Source organism: Schistocerca nitens, chromosome 9 (genome assembly GCF_023898315.1).
Source record: "Schistocerca nitens isolate TAMUIC-IGC-003100 chromosome 9, iqSchNite1.1, whole genome shotgun sequence".
Lineage (NCBI taxonomy): Eukaryota > Metazoa > Arthropoda > Insecta > Orthoptera > Acrididae > Schistocerca > Schistocerca nitens.
Window position 1 is genome coordinate 394,250,844 of NC_064622.1, and position 27,739 is coordinate 394,278,582.

Genomic DNA, 27,739 nt, shown 5'->3' on the forward strand with positions numbered 1-27,739 from the left:
AATACTACAAAATGCTAAAATTTATTCTATTGTTTCTTGAAGGTCGTAATTTATTCTACTGTTTCTTGAAGATCATGGTCAAAGAAAAATAATGTCCTCTGAATATTGTGAACAACAGGGGAGAGAAAATATTAACAAAATGTTCAGCAGGAACATTTCCACAAATTACTGAAAATGATTACAGTGTAGGTGGCTTACAAGTGGACAAAGAAGAACACAAGAGAGTTAAGGGAAGGAGTAAAAGAAGTCAAAATGATTAGTTTTGAATGAAACAAAATGTATATTTAAAAAGTCCAAATACAGATTGCACTGCAGGATGACATCACAGAAACTGATTAACAACGTGGAAGGCCTGCCTTTCAAACTTTTGATGGATGTTTCGAATATAAAGCTATTGTTTAACATCTTGTAGTTATCTGCTAAAAGAGAAGCACCTGAGATCTCAGTTGCCGTATCAGGATACCTGGTGAAAAATAACAACAAACACTTGATTATCCAGAAATCAGGTGAGATTATTAGAAGGCAGTCAGTTTGGTAAGGTTATATGAGGATATGTATGACACCAAGAAAATCAACACATTAAATAAGAGAGATAATATAAAACTTATTATAAATATAAAGATCTGTATTCCTATTTTCACAAGATACATGTCTATCACAGACATTCAGTGAACTGAACTTAATATGTAGAATCAAGACAGCAGAAATGAATTGTCTCCAGAAAGCAGAACAGACAAAAAATGATAGCATTTGATAATCAGTAAAAACATTAGGCTACATATTAAAGAGGATTTGATATGAGGCATACAAGAAGAAAGCAAGAGTAAGTTTTAATGTCTAGTTAATGATGTCATTACAGCCAGAACACAACTCAGATTAGGGAAGAACAGGAAAGAAAATCGGTCATGCTTTTTCTTACAGGAACCAGCCCATGGTACATTTTAAATGACTAAGGGAAACCATGAAAATGCTGTATCTAAATGTCTGGATGTGGATTTGAGCACATGACTTCCCAGATACGAGTCCAGTGTCTTTATCAAAGTGCCAATTTGCTTTGCGACAACTACATACACATGGCCCTCAAGAATTTTGGAATTGTTTTGCATAGACAGATAATACCTAATATGAAACTGGAGAAGATAACAAAAAATGGCAGATAAAATGGTTTAAACAACTACACCTGCTACCAAAAGAATGCTTGTCAAAGTCACTACAGCAAGTGAGAGTGTAAGTAGAAAAGTTGTCCATGTGAGACAGCTGATGGAAATGTAGATAGAAAAAATATCAAGGTGAGCACTAGGTAAGGTTTAAGACATTCCTGTTCTCTTTCTTCTAACTCAAATATGTTTATAAAATTTCGACTCCACACATCCCACGTTAATTTTTTTGTTGCTCAGAGCCAGTATCAGTTATCTGGTAAGTTAACAGTTTTATTTACATTGAATGTCTGTCATCTTTTATTGTTTGACTTTAGTCTTCCTACAATTTCTCATGTTTTTACAGCCTAAGCTGCAAGTTATATTTTAGAACCTCTGCCACATCAGCACCCAGTGCTGCCTCTTTGCCTTGGCGAACTGATACAGTAGCTCCCAAACATCGGGTGGCTATGATTATTTTACCCATCCCTGCTTTTTTATAGGCTTAATATGTTAACGCTGGGTACTGAAGAGAAATTTTAAGACTAGTTGGCTTCAAACATTTAATATTAAACAGATTACTCAGTGCAAGTCAGTACCTGACTCTCAGCCTCCCAACATGAAATCAGCCATATTTACATTGTTTGATACATTACAAGTAAAGCAGTCATACTTCCAGATAAAATGATGATTTTTTTAATGTATTTGATTTTTTGTTTCATCAGAAAATATGAATTTATACAATATAGCTCGCACTTTGCTATGTCCTTTACTATAAATACATATAGTACTCTCTATTCATAAATAAAAAAAAAAAACTTTCACCAATCATAGTGAATTTCACAGTGATGTGGCTGAGTGCCACCTTATAATGTTCATTTTGTTTGTTAGCAAACAATAATGGGATTTAAAATATAAATCATGTACAGAAGATATTTATACACTTATATGTTACAGGTAGAAAAAAGAAAATCAGTTTAATAAACACATCCATAGCATTTGGGAACAAATGACGAAGTTACAATTATCAATCATTTTCTATATATACAAAGCATGAATGAAACTTATGGCTCATAGCTTTACATTGCTTATAACCACTTAATTAAAAACAAAATAGACTGATTTGAACAGATCACTATTTGTGTGTTCCTGACTTACACTATGGTCAAAAATATCCTTTACATATTTCATCCATAGGTCATAGTCCTGATAAATTCTATCATCCTCAGTGTAACACACTATTAACCACTTTTTCTCACATAAGCACCATCACTGTGAACAATGAGACTTTTGGAACAGCACTACTTTTCTCCTTTCCCACACACTCATACATTCATGAAGTTGCGCACATTTGTATGAACACGTCTTTCTCCAGAAAATAGCTCCAGAAAGTACTGGGCTGGATTTCAACCACACAATTAAAATGAACAGTTGTAAACTGCTGAACTTGTTAAGCATTTGCAGGTTTTAAAACTAAAAAGAAAAATTACTCTAACACAACACATATACACCACATCATTTGGAAGCTGGTCATTCGTAAAAGTCACAACCTTCAGTCATCCCATATTATTCTTGAGAAAACTGGTTTTAAGAAAATGTGTTTTCTTAACATCATTCACACAATATAGAATCCGCAATGCAAACAATTTAATAAGGAATTACTACACTTTCAGCCAAAAACGAATTTTGAATATTAAATAATTTTCTGTAACATTACAACAGTGGTAGCAATGAAAACAACTTGACCATTAATAAAATATAAAACTCTCTGAAAATGAAATAAAAAAAAATGTATATAGAAAGAAGCTTCTACACATGTGACTAGTATAGCTAATCATTTCCACAGAGTTTTTTATTTTCAATCATGCTCAATTATCTTTGGAATGTTCTGTCACATCCACAAAGTACATTACTTTCAAATAATACTGCCTGAGATCTTATTACTGACACACACAGATCACAAACAGTTTTAAGAAATATATTTTATGTACAGCTCAGATTTATAGGCTCTGCCTCCCACAAGAAGTATCTGTATTTTTTGTTCTGTTTTAAAATTTTGTTGATAGGAAAAGAATACAGCAAAGTAAATTTCAGAAACAGATACTGTTATACTGCAGCATAAAGGATGTTACACCACATAATTTACAACACTAAAAACATCAACAACAGTGGCAGCAATAATATTTGTATCTGCAATTAGATGCTCTGCACATGTGTGGCTAATGCCTAGAAAGGGAAGAAAAGAGTTTACAGAAACAGCATTCAAGAAGGAGCAAGTGCTGAAACTTCTGCTTACAAATGAATGGTTTAAAACCAACATTACAGAATAACCAGAGAGCAAGTACAGATTCCTACATTAAACTTACAAAGTACAAGACTGCTGGGTAAAGTCAGACAGACACATAAGTACATGCACTTTCTTCAGACATTCATTCTCAACACACTTCAAAGATTCAGAAGAAAAAAGTACTTCGTAAAAAGTTGTTTTTATATTTACAAACCAGTTGAGGCATTATAAAAAAATGAACACAAACAGTACTGGGGATACAATACACATTGCACCTGTTCTGTGGTTGCACTGCACCCCAGTGAGCAAATGAGAAAGTAAATCCAATGTGCAGGTCCAAAGATGTTCCACACACAAGTGTCATTGAGTAATGACATTAATTCAGAGTTCCTCTGCACTGTACATTGCCACACAAACATGGAATCTTAACATCTTCAATAGGAAACTTGTAATCGTAAGTGATTTCTTCATTAACATTGATCTGCTGCTTTGAGTATATTACAATTTTCTTCTGGCCTTCGATAGTAATGATCTTCGCGTAACAGTTCGGCTGCAAAACAAGGAGAAAATTGATCATTACTAAAACTTTTGAAGCAAATGTAAACATTATTTCACATAAACAGACTTTAGATAAATTTGTCATCATTAGTAGCCTATATTTTGAGACATTATGTTAAGACCATTGTAGGGTAGAGATGAAAGAAAAAAATTATACACACATTATTTAGATGGAGTGAAACCCATTTATGAATATATTTCATCACAGCTTTACAGTGAGTGAGTTGTAATACTGTATCATCTCAAATAACTAAAAGCGGACATGACAAACTCACCTCAATGCACCAAGTCTTATTTAAATTATTCTATCTTTACATTTTTATAAATTCGAAGGGAAAAATTACAAGTGACATAACATCAGCTGTTTGTCATGGATTGGGTACTAGCACCTATGATAATATTTCCTAGCCCCCCACCCCCTTTGTCCTTATACCAGCAGCACGAAGACAGAAATTACATTTATATTTTGCCTTTTTTTTTTAAACATTGATTCCAATAATTTTGATAACATGTATGGAGAACAATTTAAACCATTCCCCCCCCCCCCCCCCCCAATCTATTCAATTTATTCTCTAATGTCAGTTGATTCTCTGCAAATGAATGCTTTATGCTTCCATGCTAAGTATTGTTTGGTGTTGAGAGAGAGAGAGAGAGAGAGAGAGTGTGTGTGTGTGTGTGTGTGTGTGTGTGTGTTTGGGGGGGGGGGGGAGAGGATGTACATACCTATGTACGAAACAGAAAATGATGGTTGCTAATATATTTTATTGCACTAAAATCAATTTTTAATGGTTAAACTATGGTACTGGCTAACAATATAGTTATAATACAGCTGACTCTTGATAATTTGAAATTTTTTCTCAGTCCCTTGAACAATACTTGAGAAAAATCAATGGCTTTTGGTGCCCTAGGTAATTTGAAGTTGTAGTGGCAAAGACATGACACCAACACTTCATAATTTGAAATCAGGGCTGATTCCCACTGAAGTTTCCATAATTCTATTACACCCAGTATAGAGTCAGACCACCTGTCGTTTGTTTCTCCGACCTACATCCCATTCAGTATGTAGTCTGCTGTTGTACTGTGCCATGAGCACTAGAAGGAACCAGTGTCTTTCAATTAATGAGTGGCATTTTGGAAAAAGATGTTGCAAAACAGTCTCCTATTTTATTATCTACATTGTGGGTGATTTTTAAATTAAAGATTGTGTCACTGGAAGTGTCTTTGGCACAGGAAGAAAAACGTTTTGTCAGGGTGAATTTTCCTGTCTTGAGGAGGGCTTGCTCAGAGCATACATCAGTATCAGTGTAGTGACTACATCAGTGTAGAGGACATAACATTCCCATGGATGGTTTCATGCTGCAGGAAAAAGCCAAGTCTTTTGCTCAATCTCTCATGACTGAAGGAGTTGCAGAATATGAGGGGTGGCTCTCAATTAAAAAAAAGCACCTCCTGCCATCACAGTAAAGAAATCTGAGTAGAGAGTGCAAATGTGGACAATTCAATCTGTGTTGAACGTACTGATGAAATAAAACTCTTGAACAGTTATGACTCATGCAACATCTTCAACACATATGAAACCGGGATTTTTTTAAATAAATGTCTTCCTGACCACACCCTAGCATTCCAAGATGAAAAGTGTCATGGAGGAAAACTAACAAAGACAGAATAGTTGTCCTTCTAGCCTGTAACATGGACTAATCTCAGACGCTGAATCCACTCGTAGTAAGAAAATCTGTAAAAATTTTTCCCATAACTTGTTCCTCAAAGAAAAGATCACGGATGACAACAGAATTGTTTAATGAATGGCTGACATCGTTTAATAATGATGTGAAAAAGGAGAAACGCAAAATTTTACTGTATTTGGCCAAGTGCGCTGTACGTAACTCACTACTGTTATAAAAAGTAAAACTGATTTCTTTCCCCCCACTTAATTCGACATCACGATTGTGCCAGGGCATAATACAAAATTTAAAACTCTGGGTAGCACTGACAAAGGTGAGAAGGCAAACATAACAGTTTTGACTGCCATAACCATGACTGATAATGCCCCCCCCCCCCCACTCTTTATAACTGCTTCAGAAAGTAGGGTTTGTATTGTAAAGAGAAAATGTGGAACAGCCATCAGTCGAGAGGATTAATGAAATCATACCCCGCCAGTCTGACTTGGAACTTCTACATGGCTGTGGTGAGTCAACCATTGAGGATTTTGATCATGTTGATGACAACATTGGTGTCCATGGTGGTGAACTGTTGGCCTGTCAGGATGTGGACGAGGAAGACAACGAATAACAACTGCCAACTCCAGTCACAATGAGTGAGGCAAGGTCATCTGTTAGCACTCTATTCTCCTACAACCTCAGAACAGATGATTTCTTCTCAGCTCTCATCACCATTGAAAATTTATTGGACAGTGCTATCTGGATGTCACTCCCTTAAATGAAAATCGCCTACTTTTTTTTCAAAATACATGTAACCTTTTCTTTGGTATGTTTTTCATATATTGTATGTATGCACATATTCCACATTATTTAAATTTAAATATGAATGTACATATGTATGTTCTACAATTTACATTCGATTAAACTGTGATTTACTCGAATTTTTTTTCCTCCATTCTTCTCAAATACTAGAACTCCTGTTATTTTGAACTCTCAGTAATTGGAACTTTTTCCTTGGTGTCTTCCTTTTCAAATTATCAAGAGTTGTCTGTATCATCACTGAAATATGGAGGAATGGTAATTAATACAAAGTTGGGAGTGATGATACTTTACCTAGTGAAGAGTGCTCGATACACACAAGAAATGAATCTTTCACTGCAACTTAATATTACCATAATGAGGTGGGACTCACTGAATATGCAAACTCGTCTAATTCTCTTCTGAAGAGTATACGACCACCCCATTACTAAATGAATTACAGTATTGTGCAGTCAGGTGAAAGTCAACGTGTCATGTGAAAGTCAATGTGTCAGAATTGAGCAGTACGAAGCAGACATTTGCTCTGCACTGCAGAAAAACAGGATGTAAGCTACTACTCAGCTCAAGCACCAAGTGCTCTCCTTAGTTCTATACAGGTACCTGGTATACATTAATGACTTTCCTTTATCAGGAGCAGTTAACTCCACAGCAAAATGGTTTGCAGATAAAACAATTATAATTGTCACAAATTCATATTAGGATGATTTTCTTAGTAACAATTCTGCTTGCACTCATTTTCAGCTCTGTTACAACATTGGCACAATTAGTGAATCGTAACACACCTACACACCTGGGACTCAAGCTATCACTAAGATCCTTAATGTCAGTCTTCTGAAGAATTAATTCTAATTAATATTAATGGGTTTCCTAGACAAAGAACAGCTTCTGTCCACACCTCATGGATTTTAGAAAGCATTGCCCTGGTGATACACACTTCACCTTCTTCACACACAATATCCTGTGAATCATGGACGCACACCAACAGGGAAATTAGATTCTAAATTTCTAGATTTTCAGAAAGTGTTTGACACTGTAGATTGTTGGCAAAGATCCAACCATATGGGATAGATTCTCAAATATGTGACTGACTGAAACACTTTTTGATCAGTAGAACCCAATATGTTGTCCTGGATGTCAGTGTTCTTCAGAGGCAGACGTAATATCAGGAGTAGGCACCTTTAGGAAAGTGTGGAAACAATGCTCCTGTTCTCTACATACAGAAACTATCTTTTGGACAGGGAATGGATATTCAGGATATCTTGGGTGGTGTCACAAATGTCAGTTTGCTTTAAATGTTAATTAATGTGGATGGGCAGGACACGGTTACTGTAATATGTGAATTCAGTATTAAAGGAAAGCCACTTATCTAAGCCACATTGATTATATAACTAAGCATAACATCATGAAATGTCCTGAAATGAATGAGCACGTAAGGTAAGTTTTAGGGAAGGCAAATAGCCAACTACAATTTACTGATAGAGTTCTGGGGTTGATTCTACAGTCTCCAACATTTTGTCAGGCATAGAGCTCCTAAATACAAAGTAAGCAATTTGGGGCTCATACAGAGACATGTTATGCACTATACCTAACCTTGCAGAGCATGTATGTAAATGCAGATATAGGTGCATATCTAAATAGCATCACTCGCATAATAATATAAGGTAAATCTGTTAAGGCATGAATTGTTACAGTCCATAACCAAGTCCTTAGCAACATTTGCTTGTCTGCCAATGTGCAGTGAAGTAGCGTCAATGATGTTGTAGACTGTGTTAGACTTTTTAACAAAGCTGGTAGTGCAAATCCTTGTCTAAAAGTCAACTGCTTTGTGTGGATGTAGGAGGAGCTGGCAGCCATTTGTGAACAACTGAAGATGTTACTGACCATGGCTAGATGTCTGCTGGCTGCTGCCCGGGAAGTAGGGGCATATCAGTGTGGCATCCAGCCAGCACATCTTCCAGCTTACAATGACATGGGGAACCATGCTCGCAGAGTGAGTGGCAGATTGTACAGCCTTCATGTCGCTCGAGGCACATGGTGAACGAAGGGAATGGTCATATGATCTTGCTTGTTCGCGCTATGGATGAAAAAGTGGTCGCTCCTTCAGCAGAACACGAGCAGGCGCACAAGAGAAAGGGCTAGTTATTGGGAGCCTCAAAGCTAGTCATGTTATGGAGCCCATTAGGGAAATAACATCCAGGGCCCATTGGGGAAATAGTGTCCAGGACCCATTGGGGAAATAGTGTCCAGAGCTGGACAGACATCCAATGTGCATCCAAGATATGGATGAGGAACATGCCTGCAGTTATCGAGTGTCATCTTCAAGTTGTGCCCCATGTCAACACTAAGCCCCACTTGTGGGGTGGAAGCAGAACTTTCAATTTGCAGTATCATACCTAGAACTAATCATGATCCTTTGGTTCGGAGCCAAGTGCAAAGTCTCAATCAGAATTTCTGTCAATTCTGTGACACATTTGGCTACAGATTTCCAGATCTGTGTTATGGGGTGGAAAACTGCAGGACTGCACTTGATAGGTCAGGGGTGCACTTTGCAGAGGAAACAGCTGATTGAGTAACAAAGTACGTGTGGAGTGCACAATGCTTTTTAAGACTAGGTAATAATTTGAGGTCTTCTGATGAACATTCATCAGTTGATACACAGTGAGTGGAATTAGATCACATAAAAAGTAAAGACACTTCGAAAGACAAAATTTTAACAATAAATTGCCACAGCCCTCCATGAAAGCTATCACTCCAGAATTAACTCTGATTTGAGAGCTGGTTGAAACCCAAAACAGAAAGGTCACTTTTTATGTTTTTCTTAAGTAACTCTAAAACTGCGACATGTAGTAAAAATATTTCCCGGTGTAAAATTAAACACCATTAAAATTTATACCAAAAATGTACTTTTCATTTTTTCTCCAAGTGTAATGGTTTCTGGGTTGCAGAGGATGGAAAAATTGCTGATTATTAAAAGCAGTGTTTTAGCACTACAAAATTTATGTTTACTGTTAAATAATAATAACTTGTTTAAGAGCAGGTATTAAATGTGTGTACCACATCTAAGTGCAGTAGAGTCATATTAACGGACGTGTTGCGTTTGCAGGTGTGACAGGCTGGAGAGATGTGGGGGGTGAGGAGAGGTGGGGGGTGAGGAGAGGTGGGGGGGGGTGACTGGATGGGTGGAGGGTAGAAGCACGAGGGAAGGCAGGTCACCAAATTGTGGTCATGCATTCCCTCCTTCATAGGTCTGCAAGCTGACAAGCGAGCAGGCTGTCTCCTATTCTCACTGCTCCACTAGTTCACAAGAAGCTATTACAGGGTGGTTCACATACACACATCAAAAATAGTTTTTCATCACCCCAGTTCCCAGAACTCCTGAAAACAGACATTGACTGTGGATATTGTATCACAGACACAGTCCCTTTGACTGTTCAGACATGTTACTAAACCCGCCCAAAGATGACGTCCATGGTGAGGTCCATCTTTGTAACCACGACACCATGCAGCACAGTACAGATGGGCCCAACAACATGCTGAATGGACTGCTTAGGATTGCCATCACGTTCTCTTTGCCAATGAGTGTCGCACATGCCTTCAACCAGACATTCGTCACAGACGTATTTGGAGGCAACCCGGTCAGTCTGAACGCCTTAGACACACAGTCCAGTGAGTGCAGCAAGGTGGAGGTTGGAGGCCCCCTACTGTTTTGGGGGGGGGGGGGGGGGGGGCAATATGTGGGGCAGATATCCGCCGCTGGTGGTCATGGAAGGCACCATAACAGCTGTACGATACGTGTTTATACGTGTTTGCCATCCTCCGACTGATAGCACAACCATATCAGCAGCATATTGGCGTGGCATTCATCTTCATGGACGACAATTCGCGTACCCATCGTGCACATCTTGTGAAAGACTTCCTTCAGGGTACTGACATCACGTGACTAGAGTGGCCAGCATTTTCTCCAGACATGGACCCTATCGAACATTCCTGGGATAGATTAAAAAGGGCTGTTTAAAGACGACGCGACCCACCATCCACTCTGAGGGATCTACACCGAATCACCATTGAGGAGTGGGAAAATCTGAACCAACTTGACTGACGAACTTGTGGATAGTATGCCACAATGAATACATGCATGCACCAATGCAAGAGGACGCACTACTGGATATCAGAGGTACCGGTGTGTATAGCAACCTGGGCCACCACCTCTGAAGGTCTCACTGTATGGTGGTACAACATGCAATGTGTGGTTTTCATGAGCAATAAAAAGGGCGGAAATGATGTTTATGATGATCTCTATTACAATTTTCTGTACAGGTTCCAGAATTCTCGGAAACGAGGTGATACAAAACTTTTTTGATGTGTGTGGTTATGCCAAACCTTCCACAGATCTCCTCATGAATCACTGGCAGTGCAGTCCACAGACCCACTTAAGAGGTTTTTGTTTTCCACAAACTGCATTATCACCACACGGAAGGTAGGAATGAGTTGTTAATAATATTAATGCAAGAAAGGTCTATGGACAGATTCTACCTAAATCTATGCACACTCTTCTACACCACTAGAGGGAAACTGATTCCTAGTCATCCTGTATGGCAGATGTAGCATTCTTCCAGGAAAGGTAACTTTCTTCACCACAGCACTGCTAGCCAGCTTTCTAGTTTACAGACTGACTATACTTCCCATCATTTCCTGTCCATTTCTCTCATGTGAGTAGACAAAATAACGTTACTGAGCTCCTGTTCATATGTTGGAGTTATTTTCAGTTTATTAAGTGTACTTATTTGCAGTTGTTGAGCGAGCTCTACAGATGGAGCTTTCAACTGTGTGCCACATTCTCCCAAGTGTAACATGCTGTCAATATTTATTCAAAAATGTTGATTTCTTTGTCCCCTCCATCACTGGTAAGAGTGCTTTACACAACAAGTAGCAAAATGCACCACCCCAACCTCAGCTCTCTCAACATCTGAAGATGCCCAGAGACTTGAATTGAAAACTGAATGGGAGCAGATCACCTAGGTGTTATTGAACTTCAGATATTTCAACATAAACATCAAGTAACGCATAGCAGCAGATTATGACCTGTCTTATTCGACCAGACATATTGATATCCACCTTGCAAGTTACACTGTAGATACATGGTAAGTGACTCCACTCACTGCAACCCTCTCTATAAGGGCCAACAATTCCAGAATAGAATAGATTTATGCAGTCTACCAGTAATACAATTAAGCATGCACGCAAACTCAACTCAGACACACGACTGCAGTCTTGGGCAACTGAAACCACACACTGTTACACTCCATCCTGGATTTTACATTGTTTGAGTAATACAATTAATGGTGAGAGAAGTCCAATAACTTTCTGGTCATTCATTAATTCACCAATAAGTGACTACCACATGGTCACATAGCTTTACAATATGTTTTCAACTACATACATCACAATGTGTCACATTTACTAATCCAATCCCTTTCCTACTAACACTATATAGATCACTGACTATGTCACACTTTCAATTTAAACACTTCTCAGCCACTGTTAATAGAAATATATTTTACATTAAAGGCCACTTGTTAAGTGATTCATTTACATTGAAAATAACTCTACTATACAGGTCATCCCAGGAGGAATGGTCAATATTCACGGATATTAAAGGAACAAACATCTGAAGCAAAAACCTTTATAGGCATATATATGCCCTATTCCAAATGGTTTTCGAGATACAACTCATTTGATGTACATGTTATTTTCTGTATTATCCAATATGCCTGCAGATTTACACATGCACAGCAATTAGTAAACATTAGAAATTGCATTTTACAAAGTATCAATTAAAACTACTTACTTGTAACATAGTCACATCAAAGTATTATCATCCAAGTCACATTACAGCTGTTGTACAGCTCACAGTAAATGTTCAAATATCCCACAATCAACTTCAGTGCATTTTTGCACTCTTGGGAGAACGTGTGCTGCTTGTCTGAGTGCCTCTGCATGTTCCCTACTGAGGGCAGCAGCATCCATGCTATGACCAAGCATTTCATCTCAAGTATTCACCTGTACATCTCAACACTTAATCCAACCCTGAGAGTGAAAACCTAAATGTGGAAAGTCTGGTGGTCTTGGTGGCCTGTTAATTGTACTAACATGACAAATCCAGTGATTAAGCTAAGTTTGTTTAGTGAAACATGAAACGGCTCCAAGCGCTGGAATTACATTGTAGTCTTTATGCTAAAAAGAATGTTCTCAAGGTGGTCAACAAACAAATTTTTCAAAAAATGCAAGAATTTGTTCTTATAAAATGACTGGACCTACACACACATTGCTGATCATGCTGCACCAAACACTGGTTGAAAAACAAACTTGGAAATTGGTTTCCGCTGTAGCTTGTGGGTTTTCCAATGACCGCCAATGATTATTACACGTGTTGTTGACTCCATCCTGTGTCAACGTGGTTTCATCACCAAATAGTACTGATGGAAGTAAATTATGATTTTCATGTAACCAGTCACAAAATTGAAGTTCTGTGGCAATGTCACCAATGTGAATATTGTGGACATGCTGTACATGAAATGAGTACAAGTTTTCCACATGTAAAATTCACCATACATATGTTCTTGGGTCACTGACACATACAGACAGTATGCTAGTAGTGGGACTATACTACACCATATCAGTAACATGTTGCTGTTCTAGCACACATTGTTGAACTACACGTTCAGATGAAAAATGGGGACTTGCAGTAATACTCGTTTCATCCCCCATGCACTTATATCCCACTGGCCAGGATTTTTAGAATGTTGTTCCTGGTACTTCTGTCTACTACTGTGCAAAAATTTGTGACTACACAAATTCTCCACTCCCCCCACCCTCTCAAAACCTCCTTTGGTCTTCACTGACTGGGCTGTAAGTCTTTGTTAGTCACATTCTCTTCAGGAATTAGTGACTCGAATATTTTGTTTCTTTTGGCAGCCCATGCTCGGCACACCACAGCCAACATTTAGAAGCTTCTTTCTCTATTCGCACCAAGTATAGATCTACATCTACATCTATACTCTGCAAACCACTGTGAGGTGCATAGCAGAGGGTATGTCCCATTGTACCATTTATGAGGGTTTCTTCCTGTTCTATTCACGTATTAAGTGCAGAAGAATGATTGTTTGAATCACTCTGAGGGTGCAGTAATTATTCTAATCTTATCCTCGTGATCCCTATGTGAGTGATACATAGTGGGTTGTAGTATATTCCTGGTGTAATCATTTCAAACCTAGTTCTTGAAAGTTTGTTCTGAGACTTTCTTGGGATAGTTTGTGTCCTCCTTCAAGAGTCTTCCAATTCAGTTGCTTCAGTATCTCTTTGACACTCTCCCACAGATCAGACAAAGCTGTGACCATTCGTGCTGCCCTTCTGTGTATAAGTTCAATATCCCCTGTTGTTCTACGTGGTACGGGTCCTACGCACTTGAGCAACATTCTAGGACCAGTTGCACCAGTGATGTGTAAGTAATCTCCTTCATAAAGTGATTGCACTTCCCCAGTATTCTACCAATAAACCAAAATCTACCATCTGCTTTACCCATGACTGAACCTATGTGATCATTCAATTTCATATACACCCAGGAATTTGTATGAGTTGGCCAATTCTAACAGTGACCCACTGATGTTATAGTCATAAGATACTTCTCTCTTTCGTTTTGTGAAACACACAACTGTAGATTTTTGAAAATTTAGAGCAAGTTGCCAATCTTTTCACCACTTTGAAATCTTATCAAGATCTGACTGAATATTTATACAGCTTCTTTCAGATAGTACATGATTATATATAACTGCATCATCTGCAAAAAGTTTCAGGTTGCTATTAATATTGTCTGCAAGGTCATTGATATACAACACCAACCACACAAGTCCTACACACAGGTGACTCCTGAATGTAAGAAGGATAAAAGAACAGACCTACAAAATTACAGGCCAATATCATTAACATCTGGTTGCTGCAAAATTCATTAACATATTGTATGCTCGGATATAATAAATTTCCTTCAGACAGAAAAATTTCCATCCACAAATCAGCACGGATTCAGAAAGCAACACTCATGTGAAACTTGCCTTTTCTCTCATGATATCCTGCCAACCGTGAAAGAAGGGCAAGAAGCAGATTCCATGTTCCCAGATTTCTGGAAAGCACTTGACACAGACACAGACTGTTAATGAAGACCCAAGTACATGCAATAAGCCCTCAGATATACGAGTAGCTCCTGTGAGTTGTTCTGGGCAGTATGTGTTCAAAGAGACAAGGGTGCTCCCAAGGAAGTTTGACAGGATTACTTGTGTTCTCTTTATACATAAACATTTTCACAAAAAGGCTGAGCAGCAATCTGAAACTGTTTGCTGATGACGCTATAGCGTACAGAAAAATTTCATTATTCAGTAGCTGTAGGATGATACCAGACTATTTAGACAAGATTTATATTTGGGGTAAAGAATAACAACTTGTTTAGAACAAAGAAAAATGAAAGTTAATGCAGATGAGCAAAAACAGTCTGATAATGTTTGAATACAGTTAGTGGTGTACCACTGGACAGAGTCACATTTATTAAATACCTAAGCATAAAAATGCAAGGTGATATAAAATTGAATGAGCACTTATGGTTGGTAGTAGAGAAGGCATGTGGTTGAGAATTCTAGGAAATCATGGCTCATCTATAAAGGAGACCACATACGAAACATTAGTGTGACCCATTATAGAGTAGATGATGATTTCGCAAAACACTTTTGAGAAAATTTAGAGAAATGGCATATGGGGCTGACTGTGGAATGATCTACTGCTGCCAAGGTACAGTGAACATAAGGACTGTGAGGACAAGATAAGTCAGGGTTCGTACAGGGGCATATAGACAGTCACATTTCCCTCACTTCATTTGCAAATGGAACAGGGAAGGGAATGCCTAGCAGTGGTACACACACTGTATGGTGGCTTGAGGATGTATGTAGTTGCAGAGCCTGTATAGTTTTTAATTCAGAAACTTCAGATAGGTCTCTAATAAGCTGGATATTTTTTCACAGACATTGCAGTACTCTCATTCACTTCTGAGAGTTGACCACAAATGAACTACTTTAAAAAGAAAAGCAGCGTCCAGTCACTCAACATAAAAGAGGAGTTATCCCTGTGTAGTAAAAATGTCCTTACGTGTTGTTCAAAAAACCGTGCAGTGCTCTACATCATACTTTTTCAACACGCTTTAACAATAATTCAAGGCGGCTTCTGTTCCCTGCAGGAATTAAGTGTGTAATGTTAGATGCTATTCACTGGAATGAATGGAACAGTAGGAAAAACTGCAAATACATTTCTCGGGTTTGTCGCTGGGTAACATTGTGCAAATCCCACAACATTTCATCAACGCAAGTTTTTGACATCTTCAGGTGGTGGTGGTTGTTGTTGTTTTTGTTGTGTTCACTGGTGCAGGATGTGACTCGTGAAACTTGTGTGACGGTGTTGAAATTTGTTAGGGCCAGGAGCAGGAATTACACATGTGCAGAGAAGCGTTCACAGTTGGACAGAAGCAGTGCCGCTTACCAGGAGTGGAAGGAGGCCTTTCGCATGTGCGCAGTGGACAATGACTGTGCGCTGCTGGACACTGCTGTGGTTAAAAGCTGAATTAACTCTCTGAAATGTGCTGTGTTGGATCAGAAACTGTAGATAATTGGCTATCCAATTTTAATTTAATGCAACTATGCTAGACTCCGGGTAGTACTTAGCAGAAATTTTGGTTGATGCAAATATTTCAGGGCTTGAGAAAAGTATGAACTTTGCACCAACACCTAAGACAGCCCTTTCTGAGATATGACAGCTGGGATGGAAGCAGAAACCTTGAATCTTCCCAGTGGGATTTGCAGAAGCAATGTGATGGGACACCAGCCGAGTTTTTACCTAAGCTCCCCCAAAAAAGTTCAGTCAGAAACAAAGGCTCTGGAAGACTTGACAGCGGACAGGGATCTCATTATTTTACCTGCTGATAAGGAGAACATTGCCGCCTTCCTCTCAAAAACTGAGTACAACATCAAGAGAGCTGCACTGCTGATGTAGTATCTATATTTATCAAAGTGCCTCTGCAGGACTCATCAGAGTTTTTTAGCTGCAAGTTTGAGTGAGAAATCGTAGCACTGTTTAAACGTCTGCTTTCCTCAACCTATTTATTACTTAGTAACCAGTATTTAGAACAAGTGGATAGAGACACCATGGAAAGTCCCCTCTGCACTATTGTGGCCAACTATTTTATGGAAAACTTTGAAGGAAAAGAACTGTGGTCAGCAACTCTCCAGTCATACTACTTCTGGCTGAATGTCAATGATACATTTGCGGTGCGGCCCCATAGAATACACACACTACCTCACTCAGTTTGAATAGTCAGTTCACCATGGAAGTAGAAAAAGATGGCAGCTTACCAGTTCTGGGTGTCACAGTTTGAGGAAAATACGATGGAACCCTTTGATATAATGTCTACTGTGAACCAACTCACACATAGAGTTACATGTGCAGGCCAAATGCTGTCATCAGGCTGCAATGGTCTTATGCACCCTAGTACACAGAGCCTGTATGTCTCAGATACCGAAAGACTGTCAGGTGGTCTGAAACATCTAAGAAAAGTGTTCTAACAGAATGATAATTCTGATAAACAGATACAGAATGCATTCCACTCCAAGCACCTTCAAAGTAGGGATGGAAATGAACATGCGGAGGCAGCCATTGCAGTGGCCTTCTTGGCATATTTTGGTGGCATGCCTTCAATAACTGAAAAGATCCTCAAGAAATACAAAACTAAGTGTGTTTTTCATTCATTGGCAAAAATGAAGAAACTATTATGCCTGGTAAAAGAAAATCTCAGCCTTGGAAAATGTGTCATACATAATACCCCTTGCCAGTGTGGGAAGTCTTATATTGGGCAGATATGTCACGCAGCACAAGAACACTGTGCTGAACACTATCGATGTTCGTATCTGGGTAGGTCTGACAAATCTGCAGTGGTGAAGCATTGCCTGAACATGGGGCATGGAACGTTTTATGAGTAAACTGAACATGTGGCATGACATGTTTCATGAGTAAACTGAAGTTTCATTGTTCTGAGAGTTCATTTTTAAGGTGGCCATGAGGCCATACACATCCATATGGCAGACAATCACGTCCAGCGGGATGTACAATTTCAAGCAATACTGCCTGGAATCCAGCATTGGCTGCCATAAAATTAAAATGGGAGAAAAAGAATTTCTGATTTACGACATTATGCAGTGCACTGCATAGAGTTAATTCAGATTTTAACCACAGCAGTGTCCAGCATCGCAATCATTGCACACTGTGCTGAAGGCCTCTCTTCAGCTCCCAGCAGGAGGCACTATAAACTCTATTTTCGTCAACCAACTGTGGGCACGTATCTGTGCATGCACAGTTCCTGATCCTGGACCCATAAATTCTGACACTTCCATGCAAGTATCGCATGTCGTATCCTGCAGCAGTGAAGACAGCAACAACTGCTATATAAAAATGTCTAACAGTTGTTTCAATTAAATATGTTATCTTGTGGCAACCTGGAAAGTGTATTTGCGGCAGATCCACTGGGAGGGCCTGAAAAGTCACAGAAAAATAACTGTTCAAGAAAAAAAATAGCCTTATTATCAAGTGGATCAGTCTGACTGTTTTTCCATCATTCTCCTATTTTATTACCAGCAAATACATGGAGAGTTCCTACTGACAGGTAATGACCAATATTTTATCCATTCACCATTCATTCTGAGCCTTGTTAGCGGAGTAAATACTTGGGCAAGATATTTAATGGAATCTGTAATTTACATTTTTGCACTCTAATTTCAATGTTTTGATAATTCTGATCTTTCGTTTTACAGTATTTGTGGGTACATAACAATTGGAAGTCCAATGGAATAAAAAATAAATTAATCATTCTTCAATTACTGATACTTCTGGACACTGTGAAGTATTCTTATTGTCATGACATAGTACTTTATTTTTGTTAACTGGTCTTCAAGCAAGTTAATGCTCACCTTCCGTTTAAGCATAATGAATATATATCATGCTTGAGAGTTCAGTACTGAACACTGGAGATTGTTTCACTATGACACAAGACAGCAAAACCTGTAACATATTGCTTTGTGTGCACTTATTTGGCAAGTTACTATTTCCAATACCTTTTAGTCGCAGAGATAAGCACTGTGAAGCTGTGTGTGAGATTGTAACACAAATACTACCATTTCTGCTACAGTATGTAAATAAATTCAACTTTCAACATAACTCACCCCATAACTGTGACACAAAGTAATAAATTAAAGGTTTTGCTATCATTTGCCAGCCTTCAGTTCCCACCATTTTGCTGAAAGTATTATTATCTGAACTTCTGTATACCTGTAAATAGCCTTCACAGGTTTGCTGCTGGATCACATTGTGCAAATTCTACAATATTTCCTCGGAGCAACTGTCCGACATCTTCAGGTGGTTCAACCTTGCTGGTGGCCAAGTACAACTGATGATATCCGCACATTGATGCCCCATTTCTAGAACACGCACGAAGAATTGCAGATAGATGGTGCCATACTCAAACCGAAAATCACAGAGTGGCTCTCCTGCACGTGCGCTGTATGCTGCATTTACTAACAGTGCGGCCAGACGTTACTCACCAAAGACCATACTAGACCAATGTTATGACAGGTCTGTTATCGAAAAATCTTGATTTTTGCATTTAATAGCAGGCAATGCAATGTTCAATGCTGTGCTCAGTTGAAATCCTGCAACCCTGTTGATGAGATTATCTGCTGTACGGATAAGTACTGCTTCCTTAATGACGCAAACCCAGAAAGATGATGCCGGGGACAAAACTTCCATCTTTTCATCAATCATTCAATGATGTTCTGTATTCAGACAGTGTTCCGCAATTGCCGACTTTTCCGGGTGAGGAAGGCGTGTATGTCGCTGATGTTCATCGCAGCATTCTTGTACTGTGCGACATGTATGACCTACATATGCTGCCCTACACTGACAAGGAATCTTGTACACACCACATTTCCTCAGGCCAAGACCATCATTAACTGAACGCAACAGGTTTCTTAGTTTTGCAGATGGTTGGAACACACACTTAATGCCACATCTTCCGAGGGCTCTTCCAAATCTTGACGACACGGCACCAAAATACGGCAAAAGGCCAAAGTGGTGGGTGTCTTTGTATCTTCATTCTGCTCTGTAGACTGAACTCGCCTGGGCCTGAATGCATTAGTATCTGTCTCTCAGAATAACCATTTTGTCGGAACATTGTCTTCAAATGTTGTATTTCATGATACCACATGTGCTCCATGAACCAACGTACATAATTCACAACTGCATTGGGATGCATCGGCTTCAAGTAGATGCCGTGTGCCAAGGTTCCATCTGCTTTCCTTCATACCAAAACATCAAGAAAAGGTACAGTACCATCTTTTTTGACTTCTACAGTGAAGTTTATATTCTGATGAAGCAAATTCAGATGCTGAAGTATCTAGTGCATGAGGCCACACCACAAATGTATCTTCCACATACCGCAGAAAACGAGGGTTAGAGGGTGGCTGACTATAATGCTTTTGCTTCAAAGCCCTCCATAAAATAATTGGCCACCACAGGAGACAGAGGGCTTCCCATGGCAACACCGTCCAATTGTTTAAAATACTGGTCACGAAATAACAAGTACGTTGAAGTAAGCACTCGTTTAAACAATGCTATTATGTCCTCCTTAAACTTGTTGTTAATGAGCTCCAAAGAGTCCTGCAAGGGCACCTTTGTAAATAAAGACACAACATCGAAACTTAATAAGAGATCTGACAGTTGCAATCTAAGAGTTTTCAGGTGACCTAAGGTTGCGAATATGATGATCGCACTTGCCTACGAGAGGTCCCAGTAGTGAGGTCAGATATTTGGCAACAAAATAAGTAGGTACTCCTATGTTACTTACATGGGACGCAGAGGCACCCCATTCTTATGGATCTTGGGTAAACTGTAGAGTCTAGGAGAAACTTGCAGCGTGCTGACACTAAACCTTAGAGACTTGCACTGGAATCGAGCTCTCCTTGATGTGTTCAAAAGTCTTTCTCTGGATCCTACCTGTCAGATCACTTTTTAATTTACTGTATGCAGGATCGCCGAGCAATTTATATATCTTGCTGTTATATTCTGTGTGTGAGAGAAGCACAGTAGCATTTCCTTTGTCAGCAGGTAAGGTGACGATGTCTTTGTCTTCTCTTAATCCTCATAGAACATTTCTTTCAGTTGAGTGATGTTAAAGTTGGACTACTTAGGTGAAGCTTGAGTCAAGATGCGGCATGTGTCATGCCTAATCTCTTCGGCAGCATCCTTAGGAAGTTTTGAAACAGCCTGCTCTATTCCACTAATCACACCTCAGACGGGAATAGTCCCTGGTGTAGGTCCAAAATTCAGACCCCTCTCTAGCACCAAAACTGAAGCATCATCCAAAGTCTTCTCCTTGCGTCTCCTTGCAATGTATTCTTGCATTCGGGCTTCGAACCGATCATATTCAGTCATTTGACGAACCTTAGCTAGTCGTACAGTCCAGTCAGCAAGTGCCGAAGTGGCGCTGTCTACCCAGTTCCAAGATAGCGCTGAAAGGTTCACTGTAATCTTCAGATGGAGTAATAGTAATTGTCTGGACACCGAGCACAATTCCTGACGCATAAAACGGACTCTTTCTCTCACAAGCGCCACACTCGTCCGTAGTTAATTCCAATGGCAGCTGCAGAATTTATACAATGTTTAAGTTCAGCAAACATAGGGATGGTTTGCTTGTTGCGGCATCTCAGTAAAAATGCAAGGCCGCTTAACAATCTACCTCTCTTTTGACATAACTTGTCAAACTCACATACGTTCTTCGCTATCTCCTCCCCGTAAAGGTACCAGATGTGACTCTTCAAGCTTCCCTTGCAGATATGTTGTAAATAGTCTTCACGGAATTGCCGTCGGATCACGTGGTGCAAATTCCACAATATTTCCTCACAGCAACTGTCCGACATCTTCAGGTGGTTCAACCTTGCTGGTGGCTAGATTTTTCGATAATATACCCATTATAATATTGGTCTAGTACTGTCTTTGGTGAGCAATGTCTGGCGGCACAGTTAGTAAATGCAGCGTGCAGAGCACGCACAGGAGAGCCACTCTGTGATTTTCTGTTTGAGTATGGCACCAACTATCTGTGATTTCCGCATCTGCAAATTCTTCATGCGCATGCTCTAGAAATGGGGCATCGACATGCGGATACTGTCAGTTGTACCAAGCCACCAGCAAGGTTGCAACACCTGAAGACGTCGGACAGTTGTCCTGAGGAAATATTGTGGAATTCACACAATGTGATCCAGTGGCAAACCCGTGAAGACTATTTACATCATATATGCCAGGAAAGCTTGAAGAGCCACTTCTGTATACCTCATCTGGAGACGTGATGACTCGATAAGTACAGAATGAAAATACAACAATGGAAAATCCACAATGGAATAATGACAATATGAAAAGGACAGATTGTTACTGATACAGAGGACGCAACAAGTCCCAGGCAGGCACAACAAAAAGACTGCTATAATTTTGAGCTTTTGGCCAAAAGACCTTCTTCTGCAGTAGAAAACAAACACACACACACACACACACACACACACACATATATTCACGCAAGCACAATTCTCACACACAACCACTCTTTGTCCACTTAGGCCAGACTGCACCTGCTGCGAGAAGCAAGGTGTAGTGCTGCTTGTGGGAGAGCATGCAAGGATGTGGTGGGGCCAAGGTATGGCTGCTACGTGCAGTCGGGAGGTTTGGGGGTGGAATGTGGTGGGGGGCAGAGTGGAAAAGGGAGAGAAGCAGAGGTGAGGAAAAAGACTTGCGAGAGTATTGGTGGAATAGAAGGCTGTGTAGGACAGGGACTAGCGAAGGTTGAGGTCAGAAGGGTTATGAGAACATAGGCTATATTGCAGGGGGAGTTCCCACCTGCACAGTTCAGAGAAGTTGGTGTTCTTAGGAAGATCCAGATGATGCAGGCTGTGAATCTGTCACTGAAGTAAAGCATGTAGTGTTGGGCACAATGTTCCACATCTGGGTTGTCCCGCTGTCTCTTGGTCACAGTTTTTTGGTGCTCATTCATGCATACAGATGACTTGGTTGTAATGACCACGTAGAACACAGGGTGGTGGTTGCAGCTTAGCTTGTACATCACATGACTGCTTTCACAAGCAGTCCTGCCTTTGATGTGATCCGTGATGCCTGTGACATGATTGGAGTAGGTAGTGGTGGGAGGATGTATGGAAAAGTTCTTGCATCTAGGTCTATTCCATACAGCCTACCCACCAATGGCCGTCTCATCTGTACTGACTAGCAGTTTCTCTCCAAATATACCAATGGTTTCAATGAGGCAATCACAGACCAAAATTGCCCTTCCAACTTTGTACAGAAACAAGATTTCTTGAGCCTTGTCTCTCCAGTCACCTACCACATCCCACATTCCCATCGAGCCACAAAGGCATACTGTCTGCGATTCAGTACCACCCATGACTGAAGCAACTAAATCACATTCTCTGCCATGGTTTCAACTACCTCTTGCCATGCCCTAAAATAAGGACTGTCCTACCCACTATTGTTCCCATCCCTCCCATAGTGATATTTTGCCACCCACCCAACCTACACAATATCCTCATCCAACCCTACTCCACTTCTGCTCCCAACCCCTTCCCTCATGGCTCACATCCCTGCAATAGACCTAGACGCAAGATCAGTCCGATACACTCTCTCACCACCACCACCTATTCCAGTCATGTCACAGGCATCACCTATCAAATCAAAGGCTGGGCTACCTCTACGAATTGATCTGCAACCACTGTGCTACTCTCTACACGGGCAGGACAAGCAACAAGCTGTCTGTCTGCTACCAACAAACTGGGACAGCTGGACCAACTAGTTGCTGAGCATGCTGCCCAACATTAAGCGCTTCACTTGAGTGACTGCTTAACAGGCTGTGCCATCAGGATCCTTCCTACCAAGATCCCTACACTGCCCCCACCACATCCCTGCAAGCTCCCACAAGAAGCACTACACCTTGCTCCACCTCTACCCTGCTATCTCTCCCCCTCCACACTGCAGCCTCCACCTTATCACACCACCCACAAGTTGCTTCTCCCATCAGCTGCAGTCTGGCTTCAGCAGCCACAGACAGAGAGAGAGAGAGAGAGAGAGAGAGAAAGAGAGAGAGAGAGAGAGAGTGGTGTGTGTGTGTGTGTGTGTGTGTGTGTGTGTTTACCTTGGAAGAAGGCCTTCTCACTGAAAGCTCAAATGTACACCAGTCTTTTTGTTGTGCTTGTCTGCAACTCATCATCCCCTCTGTACGCTGAATGGCAATCTATCCTTTTCTGAAAATATATGTAATTGCATAGCAAAAAAATCTACTCACTGATGGCAGCAGAAAACACAGATAATGATATTTAAATATGCAAGCTTTCCGAGCCAGAAGGAAGAGGGGTGAAGGAAAAGGATTGGTGAGGTTTATGAATTGGGGAGAGTTTGGAAAAGTCACCCAGAAACCTAGATCAGGGGAGACTTACCAGACAGGATCAGAAAAAAAGACTAATTGTTGGGGACTGCATCGGACGAGATTGAAAAGCTGAGAGCTTGAAGCTGGAAGATAGGGTAATATGCAATGCAGAGATTCCTGACGAAACATCATGCATGAGTTAATAGGACTGTTAAGCTAAGTGCATTCTATGTGGTTGAGGTGGAAGGCAGGGAAAAATAGACAGGTCAGAAAATCAAAGATATAGAAAAGTAAAAGGGAGTGAGGAAAGGAATAGTTACTGTGAAGAAATGTTGACACCAAAGAAATTAACGTAAATTAAGGTCAAGTGGGTGGTGAGAACTGAGAACATGTTGTAATGCCAGTCCCCACAGTCACTCCTTTCGAAAACATGCTTTTGCATTATCAAAACTAAGGTCCAACTTCCTGTTTCCTAAAATCTCTAGTCCATGGGAGTTACTCTCAGAGGCCTAACATTTAAAGTCCCTTTTTCGAGATGCACAACCCCTTCACAGTTTCAAATACAGAAATCTCTTGCACTTCTTCAGCTAATCTGTCACCTATATGCCTCACTGGCCAATTTCCATTCCACCAGACTTCTCTCCTCCTACAAAATCCCGCACTTATCTGCATCTCCTTTTTCCATGGATGGTATCACCCACCAAGCCAACTTCAAACTGCAACAACAAGCCAAACTTTACCTCAAAAAGCCATCAAACCTTCTCATAAACTACCTCAACAGTGGTGTTTCCCTTCCCGTCCCTCTCCAGTTCCCTAAACAGTCCCACCTTCAGCCACCACTCCTCTCCTATAAACTGAACTTGGCCAACCTTCATAACATCTGCCAGCCTTCACCACTGCCTCTCAGGGCAATAACTCAGGATCACAAGAATCAGTCACAAGAGTACAGATTCTCAACCTCTCATCTAAGGCACTCTCCCCTCCTGAATTATCTGTATTATCCAAAGGTCTCACTTTCAGCCCTAAACTTGCATTTAATTATGCTGTTTTGGTCAACTGCAAACATCACTTTGCAAACCAATCCCAAAACCTTTCCAACAGAAAACCTGTCACTGAACCCTGGCTTGAACAATTTCGACCACAATCCCAACCTGATCCACAATCACCACCTCAAAACAACCCATTACAAAACTTCCAAGAATTCCTCACTTCCAGTACTGCTCTGCATCTCTTCCTCAAGACCCTACAAGACAACCCTAACCTGTCCTCTGCAGAACTCCAGGCTCTTCATTCCCTAAAAACTGAAGACTTCATAAATATCCCCCCAGCAGAGAAGGGACCTAGAACTGTGGTACTTGACTGATACGTAAACAGAGGTCTACACCAGTCCTCTGACACCTCTACATACAACATTTGCTATTAGGATCCCATCCATGTGACACAAATTGACCCACCTTTTACATTCTTATTAACAAGGGGAGGCCATGACGCTGGGATCAAGGATTTACTTCAATCTTTGTAGATCTTCAGTAGGCCATTAAAGCAACATAACATGCAAGTAGTAAGGTGCACTACTCTGGCAATTTGAGAAAATTGGAAGAGAAGTTTCATGCGTCTATTACATGACTGATGTATCAGTGTGTAGGTGCCACTAAGTTAGAGTTCATGATGGTAAAGTGGTCAGCATTCAGGCCTTGCAAGATCAACATGAATGAGGCAACAGTTTGGCTCCTGCTTGAACATAATTTTTAATCTATACTATCAGAATAGAAAGCTATCAAAATGTCAACGAAATGAGTTTTCTCTCATAAACTCTGAACATTCCCTGTAAATGCAGGGAAACTACATTCATTCGGTATAGTAGATGGCGTTTCAATTTATGTTTTCCATGACTGTATGACAACTACCATCCTGCGATGTGTGATGTCGAGTGCACATCCGATGAGTAACTGCGCATTACTCTTGTGGTCTGGCACATTGTGACTTACAATAATACTGAATAACGCCATTCGCATAATTATTTATCAAGGTTTGACTTGGGCTATCCAAGCCCGTCCCTCACCCTTGAAAATTCAATTAAAAATAGTAAATAGTCAAATAACATATGAAACTCACAAGATCTTAATGAAAATGCACGAGGGTTTTTTCCATTATATTCCCTCTCAAACATCATATAAATTAAATAGTGTGACAAGTGATGAAAAAAATATAGATAAGAAAAAAAGTGTCAGCAGGATTAGAACTGCCGCCTCCTCCATGACCTTCTGCTTTAGTTAATCAACACATACAAAAACTATAGCACAAACACTTCCCACTTTTATTAAGGACACCAACCATTACCTAGATTGCCTCAAATCTCCCATAATGCACCTTGCTTGTCACCACTGATAACCATCTCCCTCTGTACCAACAACCCCCTTGTACAGTATCAAGTCTGCTGATGAACATTTCCTCAGTCAGCACCCATCCAATTCCAAACCTATGGCATCCTTACTGCTCACTTTAATCAACTTTATACTTACCAACAACTACTTTAACTTTGAGTGAAAGACAAACAAACATATCAGGGCCACAGGAACCAGGATGGTTCCTTTGTATGCCAACTTTTTCATGGGCTGCTTGCAGGGGCTTTGCCTGGGGTCCGTACGCTTTCAGTCCCTAGTTTGGTTTAGATACACTGATGGCAATCTTTGCCATTTTTGTTGTTGTGGTCTTCAGTCCAGAGACTGGTTTGATGCAGCTCTCCATGCTACTCTATCCTGTGCAAGCTTCTTCATTTCCATGCAAGCTTCTTCATTTCCAAGTAACTACTGCACCCTACATCCTTCTGAATCTGCTTAGTGTATTCATCTCTTGGTCTCCCTCTACAATTTTCACCCTCCACGCTGCCCTCCAATACTAAGGTGGTGATCCCTTGATGCCTCAGAACATGTCCTACCAACTGATACCTTCTTCTAGTCAAGTTTTACCACAAATTCCTCTCCTCCCCAATTATATTCAGTACCTCCTTATTACTTATGTGATCTACACATCTAATCTTCAGCATTCTTCTGTAGCACCACATTTCAAAAGCTTCTATTCTCTTCTTGTCTAAACTATTTATCGTCCATGTTTCACTTCCATACATGGCTACACTTCATACAAATACTTTGAGAAAAGACTTCCTGACACTTAAATCTATGGCTCGATGTTAACAAATTTCACTTCTTCAGAAACACTTTTCTTGCCATTACCAGTCTACATTTTATATCCTCCCTACTTTGACCACTTCCTGGCAGATTAAAACTGTGTGCTGGACCGAGACTCAAACTCGGGACCTTTGCCTTTCGCGGGCAAGTGCTCTACCAACTGAGCACCCAAGCACGACTCACGCCCCATCCTCACAGCTTTACTTCTGCCAGCTGTGAGGACGGGGCGCGAGTCGTGCTTGGTTAGCTCAGTTGGTAGAGCACTTGCCCGCGAAAGGCAAAGGTCCCGAGTTCGAGTCTCGGTCTGGCACCCAGTTTTAATCTGCCAGGAAGTTTCATATCAGCGCACACTCCGCTGCAGAGTGAAAATCTCATTCTGATTAGTTATTTTGCTCACCAAATAGCAAAGCTCATCTACTATTTTAAGTGTCTCATTTCCTAATCTAATTCCCTCAGTGTCACCTGATTTAGTTAGGGACTACATCCCATTATCCACGTTTTGCTTTTGTTTGATATTCATATTATAGCCTCCTTTC

At 40.3% G+C, this 27,739-nt stretch overlaps 1 protein-coding gene across 1 annotated transcript in view; it reads right to left on the reverse strand.

Moving 5' to 3' along the window:
• Positions 1–1,694: 1,694 nt before the first annotated feature.
• The window catches only part of LOC126203085 (histone-lysine N-methyltransferase SETD1B), a 188,592-nt gene continuing 162,547 nt past the window's right edge, over positions 1,695–27,739 (reverse strand). The window contains exon 15 of the mRNA XM_049937327.1: positions 1,695–3,973. Coding sequence (XP_049793284.1) covers positions 3,800–3,973 — 174 coding nt within the window. The 3' untranslated portion in view covers positions 1,695–3,799. The remainder of the gene's footprint in view (positions 3,974–27,739) is intronic.